The 16,087-nt window shown below is 42.3% G+C and overlaps 2 protein-coding genes across 4 annotated transcripts in view; one reads left to right on the top strand and one right to left on the bottom strand.

Annotated features, from left to right (window-relative positions):
* The first annotated feature begins 3,636 nt into the window (after positions 1–3,636).
* si:ch211-222l21.1 (prothymosin alpha) lies at positions 3,637–6,861 on the top strand. Its single transcript, XM_017683648.2, has 5 exons — positions 3,637–3,798; positions 5,065–5,160; positions 5,585–5,639; positions 5,752–5,831; positions 5,942–6,861. The coding sequence occupies exons 1-5, from the start codon at positions 3,748–3,750 to the stop codon at positions 6,011–6,013; spliced, it is 354 nt and encodes a 117-aa protein (XP_017539137.1). The 5' UTR covers positions 3,637–3,747; the 3' UTR covers positions 6,014–6,861.
* A 457-nt stretch (positions 6,862–7,318) lies between these two features.
* The window catches only part of slc45a1 (solute carrier family 45 member 1), a 28,909-nt gene continuing 20,140 nt past the window's right edge, over positions 7,319–16,087 (bottom strand). Inside the window, exons 9-10 of one of the 3 annotated variants that reach the window (XM_017683636.2) lie at positions 11,919–12,179; positions 7,319–9,325 (exon numbers count right to left, since the gene is read on the bottom strand). In XM_017683636.2, coding sequence (XP_017539125.1) covers positions 9,293–9,325; positions 11,919–12,179 — 294 coding nt within the window. In that variant the 3' untranslated portion in view covers positions 7,319–9,292. Of the gene's footprint in view, positions 9,326–11,360; positions 12,180–16,087 lie in introns of those variants that run through there. The other 2 variants (XM_017683638.2, XM_017683637.2) reach the window with 2 other exon arrangements.

Here is a 16,087-nt window from a genome sequence, read left to right as displayed (position 1 = left end):
AATGAGCTAACCGGTATATTGGATGCTGATGGAGACTTCTCGTCTAATCCATGGTTTTTTTCTATTCTCAATGGCAGTTGCCATGACGTCACAACAGGTCCTCTAGAATGGGCTAAACTTCTGCGTACGCTTTTCACCGAGAGTAATGAAGATGCTATCGAACTGCCTCAAAAGCACAGGAATGTTATGTCAGAGAGTGTCATAACAGCTCTCGAAAGCTTAAAACGATGTTGGAAAATGAATGGTACGAACACAAAGGCAAGCACAGATCAGAATGTAAGTGTCCAAGGAAGACGAGGCCAAAAGAGCTTGGTTAGCGGCACTGAATTAAAAAAACGTGAAATATTCATGTTTGCTCCTTCCATTTTGTGATAAAACATAATAAATGCATAAGAGAGAGATTCTGAGGAACAAAGCGAATGAAGAATGCACACTTGATGGTATTTTAGTCGGCCTGTGAAACACTACATTGCTAAACTAATAAACCATTACGGCTACTGCGGCAGCATAACCAGTTAGGTTTCTCAGAGTAAATGCATCTTAGCCAGCTATGTATTCTAGTTTCATTTAAAATCCCTAACCTACCTTCCACAAGACAGCAGCGACGTGGCTACAAGATCTGCCCGGACCAGCAATGCAAAACCATCCTGCTGTCTCTACTACACCAAGGTTTTGAACCTTAACCCATGCCGAGTAGTTAGGTTTCCTGACGGACTGGCCTGGCTGTACCTCAGCTTTAAGAAATGTGAACCGTTCGCAGTTGTAACACTGAACTCTTGGAGTTTTATCGCTGTGTAGATCATTATAAGCTTCTGTGCTTTTATCATTTCTCAGCTCCTTGTCATCTACACCTTCAGAATAACCAAGGCAGTTTATAATGGCAACATATGTGACATCTGGCTTGAGTTTCATGTCATCAACCCAGACTTGGGATGAGTTTAATGCATGAGGAACAGACTGGGTGACACCATTTACAGTTCTTGTTAAACATTCTTGCCTATGATGCCACCACGACACAACCGTTGTCTTCTTGTATCCAAAAAGTGAAACTTAGCAACACTAGAAACCTACACAATTTAATAACTGGCTAATGATAAATCTCTTTAACATTGAAGGTAATCCATACACAATTGGTTGCCAACGACAAACAAAGGAAAATCGTGGATAGAAGTTTTCTTTTCTCCTCAATGAACAACATGTTAGTTTTACATTTACAGCTTTTGGCTGACGTTCTTATCCAGAGCAACTTACAATTTTATCTTTGTTTTTTTACACAGGTAGGCGAAGGTGGTGTTAGGATTCTTGCCCAAGGACTCTTATTGGTATAGTGTAGGGTGCTGACCCAGGCGGGGATTGAGCCCCAGTCTACAGCGCAGAAGGCAGAAGTGTTACCCACTACACTACCCAACCAGTTCATCAGAGAAATATATTTTCACTGTTTATGGATCTAGCTAACACTATCTCATCTAGCTGGTGAAAAAGCCACGCCAGAGCCAATCATGGCATGATCTGCCTTCTTGGTCGCGACCTTAACAACACCGTCTCAGCAACGTGTCCCAAAAAGACAACCGTGTTTCAAGCAGCGAACTGTTTGAACATAAAATCATGGTTTCCATAAACGGTTAGCCTGTATATTTTTTCCTTCTCGTGATGGAATATAATATATACCTGAAAAGTAATTTAGGAACACCTCTAATGTATAAATGAGTACTTAGGCACTCACACACATCCCTATATCTTCCAATTTATAAAAAAATGTGAATTATAAAATTTAGATTAAACCTCGTGGGATTAACATTATGGAAAAAACATTAAATTCATTTGTTGGGGGTTACAAATGCAGTGAAATCAATAACATGTAGATGTTTTAGTACAGTAACCCGGCGTCGCCTAAATGTTCTCTTCTGGAAAAATAGATACGTTATAAAATAATAGTCTGAAATATTAGTCACATCTAAACATCTCTTTAACCAGATGATTCTCATATCACTGCGCAACTCTCATTTTACTACATTTCTGTAGCGTTGTGTCTGTCCCACCTTATAACACCCCAGAGGAAATCTGTATAATGATGCAAAAATATCTTTAAGTATCATGATATTATATTTGTGCCGTTCTTTCCATCTCTAGATTTAATTACCACTCACTGAGATGCTTTGTCAGTGTCTGCATGCAAACTTTAAAGTCCATTTAAATTTTACACTTTCAAAAATATACATGCTTGTATGTACATCTAAGCTGTCAAGGGTGGGTGTATTGTGATGCTTTTGCTTTATCATTTAAATGCAGTCCAAGTTTCTGTTATTCACGTCTGATACTAGCATCACAATGATCACAATCACGATAATATCCAGACAGATAAAACGACTATTCCGACTTGACCCCTCACACAGTGTGCCGTGACTCCCCACCATCTGTGACCACCAAATGGGCTTTGTCACCAGAGTAGATCTGATGAGAGCGAAATAAGGCCAACAGCCTGTTCTTTTCCAGCGGAAAACCCTAAAACACCCCTGTCTGAATGGATGGAAAGAAAGATAAGGAAATCTAAAGTCATTTTCTCTTCCTTTCTTGCACCAAGGCCTGATAAAACAGGTGCTCTCAACTTGTTTGTGCTCCAGGTTAGGAGCAGTATGGGGAAACCTAAGTCCAAAGAGAAGGGAGCGTGGTGGGATGGCAGGCAGACCAGCAGATCTGTGCTCCCTGTGCAACAGGTAGGCAGCTTTGGCTCCAGGCACAGAACCGGGTCCAGCAATGAAGACGTTGCAAACTGTTCTGATATCAAAGAGGCCGTGATTTCTGCATGGACCTTTGGTGGAGTGGGTGAGGGGGAGTTAGCATGTCAAAGTGGGAAGACAACAGCTGCCCGCTGCGTCTCCATCTGGGCCACAATGGCCTTTTACGCACAACATGCTAATGAAACAGCGGCTGTAAACAAAGACACCGCAGCCGTTTGGGTCGTATGTGTGCAGACAAGGTGCCACAGCCTCCCCACGAGCCTATTAAAGGGCAGGAGACAAAGACTGACAAAAGAGGCGGTGACTGAATCAAATTTTCCAAAGTCATTTCAGTTCTTTTTTTTTCTGAGGTCCCTTACGAGGTTCCGAACCAAAAACATTCATTTTATGCTGTTAGGTTTTTACGTGAACATTTTCCAAACAGTTTTAAATGAAAAAAGTCTGTTTTTTTATTATTATTATTATTATTACTGTGCACTGTTTTAGCCACTTAGCTGCTAGCAAACACACATCTACCCAACATACTACCTACAAACCACAACATGCATGAAACACGATAGTTAATCACTAATCTTTCACAAATAATTGGGTTCACTTTTATCTGAAGCCTTTAGCCACCGTGTATTTGACTTCAGCTCATGCGTTTAAAAGACCGGGCAATGCCGACCTGAAGTATTTCACCAATAGAACGACGATAACGGCTTTCGGGTAGGCGGGGCGTCGGAGGCGGGGCTAGGCGCGAAGCTTCTCCAATAACGGCGTTTGATGTCTTGGACAGGACCTCCTGTCCAATCCGATGCCGAAAAGAGCGGCTGCGTCACCAAGAAGGCACGATCTGCTGTCCAATCAAACGGCACAGCTGGTTGCCGCGTCACCGCGAAGGTTTTCAGTTCGCAGGTTTGAGTCGGCTTTGATTCACTCTCTCCGTCCTCATCCTGCCGAGCGCGGCTCCTGTTCAGGACAACTTTGTACATTATTTTCACCTTTATCTCTCCGCATTTAACCAGCCATGGCCGACACTGCTGTAGACACAACCACTGCCCCAGAGATTACCGCAAAGGTAAGTTTTTCGCAAGGGTCAGATAACAGAAGTCGCCGTTCACGTTAAGGTGAATGTAGCTTAACGTTAATGTGGCTGGCTGAACTTCGTTAGAGCGAAGGCTGGAGTACCACTACTAACGGGCGTTTTTTCATTCGGGTAAAATTAGACCGCGCTCGGCGAATTTGCAGGATAGTTGTGGAGTTCATGATTAAAATGGCAAGAAAACACACTGTAAGTCTAACATAGGTGTGTCTGACTAAACTGTTTGACCGCTGGGGAAGGATCGCTCCGAAAATCCTGTCAGAAATGTTGGCTTACGTTAGCCAGCTAACGTTAGCTTGCTAAACAGCGTGGTAGCGATAACGTTAAGTGAACTGCCTTTGTCGTCTTATTTTAGCGCTATGCCGTTACTGGTTATTATTGTATACACTCTTTTATCATCAGTAAAAGAAAGATTAAACTCTTTAATTGTTCGTTTGTTAACCTACCTGAACCATACATTTTTTTGCGGAAGAATCTTTGCGTTCTGGCTCTATACAGCGACGGTTTGAGATGGAAGTAAAATTTAGAGTAAAAGCTTAAGATAACCGACTTATTTTCGCCTCATTTGGTTAATTTTCATGTTTTTTCCCAAAGCCTTGCTGTAATTACAGCTGAAAGGGCGGGAAAGCGGGTCGCGCGCGCTCGGCTTTGTTCCCCGTCGGCCACGCGCTTTTCTTTTTGTCTCCGACTCGTGAACGCGCCTCACGCTCTGTCGAGCCGCGGCTGAATTTGGTGCGGAATAAAGGCAATCTTCGTTGATTATCACGGCTTAATGATGCATATCTAACATTTTAGACGTTTAACGGTTAATTTACGATTTAGGTCATCTTGTCAGTTTAATCCAGAACAGGTTCAGGTGTTTGAGGATTTCAGGGAGCAGTTGAAAAAGGCAGATAAGCAGAATTTAATTTAAGAGAAATAAAAGAGTCGCCAGGCGGTTTTTAAAGAGCCGCGCTGTTGGCTCACTTACACATGGCGTTTTGTTTAGTTGAGCTCAGCTCAGCCAGCGTTTGTGGGCTCTGTGGTTATGACGTTCGTGCTCCTTGTGGGTGGAGAGAGGGGGGCTGAAGGAAATACACTTCCACTCAGTAACTAATTCAAAGCTAAAAAAAGGAAATGAAGAAAGGAAAAAAAAGATTCGTAATGAAGCAATAACTGCCTTATACATTTGTAATAAACATTTACTTAAAAGGGTTGTGTATTTTTCTTTCCATCACTTCTAACCACCTCTCTTGTGTTTAGGACCTTAAGGAAAAGAAAGAAGCCGTGGAGGAGGTCGAGGAGGCCCCAAAGGAGAACGGTAGTGGGGACGCACCTGCCAATGGCAATGGAACAACGGTGAGTAAAGCGTGGGGGTATTTCCCAGCGGGCCCGCAGCGTTAGGCCCTGGCTTGCAGGTGTTAGGAGGCCCATCCCCCTTGTGCTCTTTTGTTTGGGTTTGAGAACTGCCACAGATGTAGCTAAGGCAGAGCCTATGTTTGCCTCTGCTGCTTGGCTGTTTCTCAAAGCGGTATGAAGTCCTGGGGAGCGTGGAATTTCATTAGTGCTCCTCCCACAACAACATGGCAATCGCAGTTGGTCATGTACATTAACACAGTGACTCAGAGTGAAATACTGATTAAAAACCCCTTTCGTGCTTTTCTTTTTAATCTAAACCTGAAACTGGGCATTTAGACCAAAACTGTCTCCCCCTCTTAGACAAACAGTATTTCATTCTGAACATGAAACTTGACATTTATGGCAAAGTTTCTCCCCTCTTCAGACTAATGGTGCTTCTCATGAAGAAACCAGCAAAGAGGACAAGGAAGCTGAGGAGGGTAAGCAATGAACTCTGAGTTATTGCCGTTTTGTCTTAATCACTGTTGAATATCAAGTAAAGATGGTGAGTAAATTAAAATCACAAAGTGAAACTCTGGTATTGTGGACCAGCTCCAGAGGGGGAGGGTGAAGAGAAGGCTGCTGAAGAGGAAGCAGATGGGCAGGCAGTGAAACGTCCAGCAGAGGAGGAGGTGGGTTTGTTTTAAAAACACTCTTCTCAGTCATGATCGCTGTGAGAAGCCACATCACTAGTCGGTCCTGACACGTTTGTCTTACCGATTCCCTTGTCTCGTGTCTGCAGGAGTCGGTTGAAACAAAGAAACAGAAGACAGAGGAGAACGGCGAGTCCACAGAAGCTGAAGTGAAAGCCTAAAGCCTTTGCTATCCACCACGGTAGCTCTGTCTGTGTGGTCAAACTGACCTAGTAGAGTTTGTGCTTCTGTGTATATTTTACAGACGTTGTGTTGCACCCCGACCCCAACCCACCACAAGATATTCTATTGCACTGAAGCCTATAACATCATGCCCCTTTCCCTTTTTTTGTAAAATGTTATTTATTGGTGTAGGAGTAACATTTTTAGGACCCTTTTATATAAAACAAAAAACTTAACCGTAAGTTTGCAAGCACATATTCTACTGTGGTTTTTGACCAGCAGATACACACTCACAAGCCGCTGTACCCTTTCTCTTCATGTTCCGACATTTACATGGGTGATAACTCTGATTCACTTAAGACCAAAGATAAAGTTTTAAGCAGGGGCTAATGGACAACGTTTAATCCCGACCGTTTGTGCTGCTAGTAGTTAATCCCTTGCTCCGCTGATCTGTCAACACAACAGATGGCATACATAAATGAAAGGGTCTCGTTACTGCGCCTAGTTGAAAAGAAAAAAGATGGCTTGTCCTTTTTTTTGACTGGCTTATGTCATGTTAATTAACCCCTCTTAAACCTTAGCGTTTTTGGTCTTTTGTTCCATATGCATTCCAGAAGGATTGTACCTTTTCATATCCTTATGTACAGTTTCGGTTTTTTGTTTGATCGGTTTGTTTTGTATGGGGGAGTGCAGAATCGAAACAGCCTATATCAGAACAACATGCTGGCACTGGTGTTCTCAGTCCTCTAAGCGATTCTTTTTTTATGATGTGTTTTGGTTGCTTTTGACCACTGCTTTGTATATTCTGGTTCAGGAGTATAAATAAAATCAATCTTGTCTTTTTAAACGGGTGTTGTGTCATTTATTCTCCAGCTGACTGGGGTGTAGTTTTGCAGTGCTGGTCAGTCATGACTTTGAGTCTTGTAAACAGGCAAGCTGACACACTAGAAGATGAAAATTGGTCTGAATTAAATTTTTTGGCATCTTCTGTGTGCAAGCAAATTTTATGCTGTCAGCATCTCCGTATTTCAAGGGCATGGACTCCTTTTCTACTGCCACAGTGCCCCCTAGTGGAGGTGTCACAAAATCAGTGTGCCTTGTTCAAATCCTGTATCTTGGGTTTATGTTAAAACTACTTGTTTCTCCAGGTGCAACATAAAATTACTCAACCAATATCCAGGTTATGGGAAAAATGTAATTCTTCGATCATTTCCCTTATTTGCCAGCCCCGGAGTCCACACAGGTGCAGTAATGCCTTGTTTTCCAGTGTAACATGCTTATATAGACTGCACAACCAGAATGGAGAAAATGTTACTGGGTTTATAAGCTTTATTCATTTGTTTGGGTTGAATGTTTCCTGGGGACAGTCGATCAAAACGTCACTGATCAGTTTTTGCTTTACAGAATGGCTTAAAGCGAAATTCCACCACTTTCACAAAATTCCTACCTAATTAAATCATTAGGATGTAAACAGCCAATCCGAGTGCTTGAATACGCCAATTTAGATGAAACTTACTGAGCCCGACTTATTCACAGCTGTAGTGACAGGAACCAGATGTTTGAAGGGTGTTGCGTCTTTAAAAGCTGAAAATGATTGTGTATACAATGCAAAGTTATGTGAGGATGTTTTACCTTAAAATGCATCTGTATAGGTATATATGTATTTACGTGCACAGGGTCGTATGTTCCTGGAGCCCAGTGGTTATCTCTTTATATGACCCATTAAGGGAACTCATGAAAGGCTCCTCAAGGGCATGGTAGCCTTTGATCACATCATGGGGTCATCAAAGGTCATACAGGGAGCTTAGAAGCTGAATTTTTGGAAAAATGGGAATGCTCTGTGCTTCAGAGAGCTAGTTAGCTTAACAAAACTATGTTTGAGAAGTCGAAGTGTAGCATAAACATTACGAATGGCTTTGTCTGGTTTCAGTGGGGTGCTCTGCCCTCTTTAGTTGCTGCTTTTCTGTAGCCCTTAGCTTGCTAAGTTAGAAGAATTAAGGGTCCCACTTTATATTACGTGTCTCTAATAACTGTGTAGTTACACATCAATAGCCTATTTAACAGCACTGTAACTACTGATGATTTAATCAGTGTTACAGGTGGATAACAGCAGTACAGCCTGTGTAATTACACATGTATATTTTGCCCCTTGTAATTACAGAAGGATATCTTTTTGATACACCAGATCAGGTTTTTTTTACGTATTACATTATTTTACATTATTACTGTGGAATATTCAAGGTAACTAATCACATCACATTAATTGTCATTCTATAATTACCACTCTGAATTGCACTGTACCTATAGAACAACTGTAATCCACCTGTAACAGTGACTAAAACATTAGTAGTTACACTGTTGTTGCATAAGTTGTTCACATATAACTACACAGTTATTTGGGACCCTTAATATAAAGTGGGACCGAATTAAGTAACAAACTTTAGATGGTATCCCGGGATTCCCCAAAGAGGGAGATGATGGGGCCATGTTAAAGAATTAATTGGAGGGTCATTGAGGTCTCTAAATTTAGGAAGAGGAAACACAGGGCCATGACATTTCAAAGACAAAATAAAAGGCCCGGGGAACGTGGACCCTGGGATCTTTGGGATGACCCCTTTTTAAAAGCCTTGAAGGGCACTGTAGGGAAAAATAGTACAGGAAGAAAAACATAAACCACCACTTACCACTGTTTTCTCATTGCCAACATGACATGTTAGGTCAGAAGATGTGTTTACTAATTTGGGTGGTAAACAAAACACTGCAGACATTGCAACCCCTGGTTCCTATCACCACCACTGTAGAGAAGTCCAAGTCACTGTGCAAGTCCATTTTACATCAATCACTGTGAAGGACTTACATTCCAATGACTGAATTATGCAGGAACTTTAAAAAAAATCTGTGGAATTTCCCTTTAAATTCCTGAAACAGCCTTTGAACCGCTGGGTGTCAGGGCTGAACCCAGGCCAGGAGGCAAAACCCAACCGCAAAACTTTGGAAAAACTTGCCCTCGGTGATCTCGGCGCACAGAAGAGTTCGACATTTTGTGTTGTTCCAAATGAGAAGCATGAAGGTCTGCCCCCTAGTGGCCACTGGGAAAGCATCCCCTGCACATTTTACCAAGCTTGTAAGCACACCTCATATGAAAGAGCTCAGGACAGTCCAGCTTAGTCACTGTTCACAATGTGTCTTCCTGATCTCCTGCACGCCGCCAAACCGATAAAGGGGTTTGGCCCGTTTCTTCCGCTTTTGGACGCCTGCTCCGTAAGGCTGAGCTGTAGTCACTCACACCCCAGTCTCAACGTCCGCTCTGCCTGATAATGACAAGAACGACTGTCATTACAACCATCATGCCAGGTCACAGGGCAGCAGGCGGAGGAGCGTGCGGCTACAATGGCTCACTATAGGAAGGTGAGGGTGCACGACAATGTTTGTGACCATCTCACACAATCAATGAACAGATGAGTTTTTTCAACAGGCGCATGCAGTCGAATCAGCCGCGCTGCTCAGCTCTTTAGACTCCGAACACGAAGCCAAAAGCATGATGTCAGTGGAAGGGCCAACCCATCATAAATCCACAGTTTATGATTTAGATTTTTTTGTTGTTTTTCATGTGTGTCTGCATAAAGCTGTAAATTCAAAGAGGTAAACATGCACGTGGAAAGTGTGTGTTTGTATGAGTGTGTGTGTTTAACTAGCCTAACCAACCTAGCATATCCAGCTGTATATTAGTGTAGTGGGCAGTGTGTGTGTGATTGTGTGTGTGGGTGTATTCAGGGATGGGAGATGTAGAGAAATCATACTTAAAGCCCTAGAGAACCTAAAGCATAAAGCATTTAACACTCGAGTTATAGGCGTTTAAAGCGCCGCATCATGTATGTTCATGTCTGTGACGTCTGTGAGTACAAACAGCCAATGACTGTCTCCTCTCGCCAACCAATCAGCACTCAGTAGCAGTCATGCCGCCTTCTGCTGCCCAAAAGCCATTTACTGTAGTAAAAAGGAAACATACAGGTAAGTTTTCTCTGCTTTTCAGTAAAATATGTACTTCTAATTTCGTTTTTTTTGCCCATTTAACCCCATTGTTTGAAGACTTGCTCGCTGGAGCCCTCTGGTGTTTTGCAGTCATATTTTTGATATAACGGGGGAAATAAGAAGCGGCCAGGCTCCCCTTAATATATTTTGTGCATAACCTTCCAGTGTCCCCTACATGGTCATTGTATTTTGCCAAAATTCTCCTCTTTGGATGTAAACTAAGCAGTCCTAATCTTGGGTCGTGTATGTAAACAGTCCCCCCACCAATCACAAGGCTGATGTGGCTCATCCACCCACACACATAACATTTTTTCTTCTACAGTCTCTCAGTGTTCAAGTCAGAGAGAAAGCCAAGAGAACAAGCAAGTGGAACCTAACCTAGCTCATCTGTCTGTTTGTCCTTTCAGCAGTGTGTGTGTGTGTGTGTGTGTGTGTGTGTGTGTGTGTGTGTGTGTGTAGGTGTGTTTTATGTGACTTAAAGGGCCCACATTCTTGTCATTTATTTTTCTCACTCAGGTCCATAACGATATATGCACCAAAAACAGTTGTAATTCATTTCACTTCATGATGATTTTCAGACCTCTCTTCATCAGTTAGAATCACCGGCCTGTTTTTGGTGCTTTGCTGGATCTAAAGTTGTATGCAAACGCTTGAAGGCCACTGATTAAATGAAATGATCTGTTGATTTTCTAAATTAAAATAAATGAGTTAACATTCTGTATAGAGAACAAATTTCAAATCAGCGTTTTTTCTGTCAATTTTAACGCACATTTCTATTTATTTGGTCTTCTTAACATATTAAAATGAAGTAATAAAATACAAAATGTGCTATAACTTTTGCACCAACCATATTTTGTTTTTTTCCCCCTCAATATATCAAATTGAACAAATTACCAGCAACTGTGTATTGAAATGTGGTAAACTGTGTTCTCTGTAGAGGTTAACTTACTTTCTCTTAGAAAATCAACAAAACATCAGGGGTGCCTAAACTTTTGCAACTAACTGCCATGCATTGTGTCAGTGCAGACAGAAATACTCTTTATAACATCAGCACGAACTGATGGGGTTAAACGGCTGTTAGCCACACAACATCGGCTGAACTAAAGTCATACAGACTGAGGAGTGAATTATACGTTGTGATTTTTTTATGATATGGGCCCTTTAAGCCTGGCCTACAGCATGAGTAACCAAACGCTAGTGTAGTAGTCTGGCGTTTATGTGTATTTGAATTTGTCATGTGACTTAAGGCTTACCTACAGCATAACCGGCCTAATGCCAGTTTACGCAGCTTAAGAAATCGTTAAGACACACACGCACATTCTCTGTTTTACTGTTACACAGTCAGAAACAGAGGCCTACAGTAAGGCATTAGTGCTGATTCACATGCAAATATACAACTGACATCTTCAAACAGTCCATTGGCATATTCACTGAAACAGAAGGAACCCTTGCATTCAGATATGTGAGAGTGGTTTTTCTTCTATGTGTTTTCTGAAATTTATTAATGCATCAATCAAACTCCTCAAATAAACAGGAGATATAAAATCTTTGGATTCAGAACGTTTGTCTTTTCTCACAGTTCAGGCAAACAAATCGGATCCATACCGCACATCGCTAACGGAATCTCACACACTAGTGTTTAGAAACCTGGAAACGCTCTCACATATCTCAGACAGAACTGGGAGAGGAAACGCAGGCTAATGAATTCCTAAACGGTGTGGAAAGGTTTACAAAATCTTGCAAAAGTGAATGCGCACGAGGCGTGATGTCAGTGTACAAAACAAAGCTGTGTTACGTGTGCGTGTGTATAAGTGAGCGTGTGAGCGGGTGTGTAAGCAGTATAAGACAAGAGCATTAAATTTAAATGTGCACCAGTAGTGGCTGGCTCTCACTCTGCGGGTGCTCACCCTCCGGAGGTGGCAGCTGGTACACCACACACAGCGAGGAGTACAGGCAGCCTACAAATGACATCAGGCTGGCAAAGTACATCACGCCCTGGGCCCCGCCCACCAGTGAGGTCAGAGGGCCCATCGCCACAGAGACCAGAATCTGGGCGAGGAAGTATTGGCAGCTGAGCAGAGAGATGTCCACCCCCATGCCCCGCCTGGTCCCATCCTCGGACGAGCCACAGAACTAGAAATCACAAACACACAGAACGGAGAAGTAATGGGTCACTGATTACACTCTGAATAAGCTGAATGTGCACTCAGTTTTTCAGCTTTTAACATCATTTCAAAATGTCTGGTTCCATTGACTTACATTAAAAGTAAAAGTATGTTCTAATTTCTTCAGACAACAGCGATATGCTTTAGGAAAGGTCATGGGTAATTAATTATGATAATCATATAACTGCATATACGTGCTAGGAAAGGCCATGGGTCTATACAGTGTATAAAAAGTATCCTAATTACAAACTACAATCCCAAAAAACTTGGAAAAGTATGTAAACTGCAAATTAAAAACAGAAAGCAGTGATTATTACATTTTTTTGACCTGTATCAAACTGTGTTACATCACTTTTCCTTTTAACAATATTCAATAATACAGGATGATTCAAAAGATTCAACTGATTTCAAAGTGGCGTATTTTTACAACCGTGAGGCGCCTTGGAACCAATCACATTCCAGTTGGAAGAGCACCAGAGGACGGCCCCCTTCAGTCGGCGAGGAGATGAGACCCCTGAGCAGAACGTGTTCTGCGTTCTCCACTTCAATAAGAGTGAATCTGTCATAACTGATCAGAGCGTTCATCGTTGGTTCCACAGCACTGGATGATCTCTGAAATCGCACTAGAGCTGTGAGAGCAGCGACACCCGACACGCTCAATCCAGTACGGGATGAGTTTGACTGTGGCGTTGATGTTGTCTGTACAGCTGGAGGAGGTTCAGATTGAGACCTTGTGAAATTACATGATAAACTTTATGCTCAACTAAACCTTTCACAGTTCACTGCATTGGAAAATGTGTGTGTGTGTGTGTGTGTGTGTGTGTGTGTGTGTGTGTGTGTGTGTGTGCATTGTTCTGTAATGACTTACAAGTGAAATAAATCATTTCGAAATTGGATTCGTCTTTTTGAATCACCATGTAGTTTAGGGACTGAAGACACCAATTGGCTCAGTCTGGTCATTCTTCCGTTATTCAGCTCTTCAGCTGTGCAACCAAATGGAGCCTTCATTGTTGCATCTTGTGCTTTTCAATGGGAGACAGGTCTGGACTGTATGCAGGCCAGTCTAGCACCTGCACTCTTTGAGTACACAGCCATGCTGTCGTAACACATGCAGAATATGTCTTGCTGTTTTCATGATAAAATAAGCATGGATGTCCCTGCAAAAGACGTCAGCATAATTTGCTCCGAAATGTTCATCTCTGTGCGTCAATGGTGCCTCACATATGAAAGTTAACCACACCATGGGCACTAATACAGCCCCTTACCATGCCAGATGCTGACTTTACATCGGTAACAATCTGGATGGTCATTTTCTTATTTGACCAGGAGACCAAGCATAATTACATCACCTGTTTAAGATGTTTTTCATTTCACAATGTACCTAGTCTTAAAGTGCACCTATGTCAAGCTTTTTGGAACATGTTGGATGCATTAATTTCAGAACACTATACTGCCAAAAGTATTCGCTCGTCTGCCTTCAAGCACATATGAACTTGAGTGAGATCCCTTTCTTAATCCATAGGGTTTACTATGATGCCGACCCACCCTTTGCAGTCTTGCCCATATCTTTATGAACCTGCTTTGTGCACTGGTGCGCAGTCATGTTGGAACAGGAAGGGGCCGTCCCCAAACTGTTCCCACAAAGTTGGGAGCTTGAAATTGTCCAAAATCTCTTGGTGCTGAAGCTTTAAGAGTTCCTTTTACTGGAACTAAGGGGCCGAGCCCAACTCCTGAAATACAACCCCACACTATAATCCCCCCTCCACCAAACTTTAAACTCGGCACAATGCAGTCAGAGTACAAGTACCGTCTCCTGGCAACCGCCAAACCCAGACTCGTCTATCAGATTGCCAGACGGAGAAGTGTGATTGGTCACTCCAGAGAACACGTCTCCACTGCTCTAGAGTCCAGTGGCAGTGCTTTACACCACTGCATTCCATACTTTGCATTGCGCTTCATGATGTAAGGCTTGGATGCAGCTGCTCGGCCATGGAAACCCATTCCATGAAGCTCTCTAATCTGTTCTTTAGCTGATCTGAAAAAATGAATGAAGTTGGGGAGGTCTGTAGCGATTGACTCTGCAGAAAGTTGCATGCTATGCCCCTCAGCATCCGCTGACCCCGCTCTGTCATTTTACGTGGCTGACCACTTCGCGGCTGAGTTGCTGTCGTTCCCAATCGCTTCCACTTTGTTATAATCCCACTGACAGTTGACTGTGGAATATTTAGTAGTGAGGAAATTTCACGACTGGACTTGTTGCACAGGTGGCGTCCGATCACGGTACCACGCTGGAATTCACTGAGCTCCTGAGAGCGACCCATTCTTTCACTAATGTCTGTAGAAGCAGTCTGCAGGCCTAGGGGCTCGGCTTTATACACCTGTGGCCATGGAAGTGATTGGAACACCTGAATTCAATGATTTGGATGGGTGAGTGAATACTGGAACTTACAAAATAGCCAGTGAGTGAAAGTACATGGTAGAATTGCAACAATTTTAGGTTTAAGCAGCAGCTGTAATGCCCTGCTATGTTGGGCAGATGTGACTGATCTTATAAGCAACCGATGACACTCAGCCTTTAAACAGAAAAATCTTTTCAGATTTCCATTTTAAGCATTTAACAGCACTTCCCATCCAGAGCTCATTAGACCCTCTGAAGGACTAACAGAATTATGACACGAAAAAAGAAAAAACACTCCAAATCGTACAAATTAAACCAAGTAAAGGCATCCAGCATTCGCTTGCAAAGAGCAGCTCATTAGAGACTGTGGTATAAAGGCATAATACCCAGAGGTGCAGCCTGAGGAATGCCCGAGCGCCATGACGCATCGCTGCATTTTTAATACTGCGGAAAGCATAAGCCGAGCAAAATGGGGCTTTTTATTTTTCAAAGACAGTGTGACCCAGAATTTTTGCAAACTGATGTTTGTTTACAGGCATGCTGGTGACAATTCTATTTTTGGATCTCACATTAAAACAGGTCTTCGTACCACCTCAGAGCTGCGCACAGAGAGCTACTCACATTCAAGCCGTCTGAACACTTTCTTTATTTTCCACTTGGTTCTCACTGATGTCCATTTTCATCCAGTGTGATCCAATTCAAGTCAAGTCAAATTAAGCTCTGTATAACGGATTGCTCAGATATTCACTTTTCCATGTTAAACCATTTTCTTTCAGGGACCATTCAGACCACTTTACTCAATTTCCAGTCAAAACAAGCATTTAGTGCAGGTTATTCATTTTTCAGTGTCAGAATAAGAAGCAGGAAACATATCGCTGCTGTCGGGATAAAACCTCATATCTCATATATATTTTTTGCAGTTTTTCAGTTTTTGACATAATTCAAAAATGTCTGTTGATCTTTATATTGTATATAAATTTCGTGCTGAAGGGACCAAAAGAAACAGCCCTAAATGAATTGGAAACAATTCTGGCTCCACTGACTTACATTAAAAGTATAGTTTTCCTTCTCCTGTAAAATCATTATTTCGGAGATACGAGGTTTTGCTCAGACAACAGAAAACATCATTAAGCCTGCAAAAGCAAGTGGAATATCAAATCTATCATGATTTAATTTGTCGACTCTTTACTTTTGTGCATCTGCTGCCACTTTTACTACACCATCCTTCAAATATTACAACTAGCCAGCTGCGTCCTCACAACGAAAGCTGCCCTTTTGTGAGAGTCACTGACCTTCAAAGAGACACTAACATTCAAGCAACTACCCAAACCCACCTTAACGGCCTCACACATTTCTTTCTCGTTCAGATCGTTCAGGTGGTGGTTTTGTTTCCGACAACAACATATGTGTATATATAACTTTCATTAAAATATATCCTCCTGTAATCTCAGAGCTGCTCCTATGAAAATGATGGAATA

Source organism: Pygocentrus nattereri, chromosome 21 (assembly GCF_015220715.1).
Source record: "Pygocentrus nattereri isolate fPygNat1 chromosome 21, fPygNat1.pri, whole genome shotgun sequence".
Taxonomy (NCBI): Eukaryota; Metazoa; Chordata; class Actinopteri; order Characiformes; family Serrasalmidae; genus Pygocentrus; species Pygocentrus nattereri.
The sequence above is the reverse complement of the archived record's forward strand: the minus strand, read 5'-3'. Positions and strand labels throughout refer to the sequence as shown.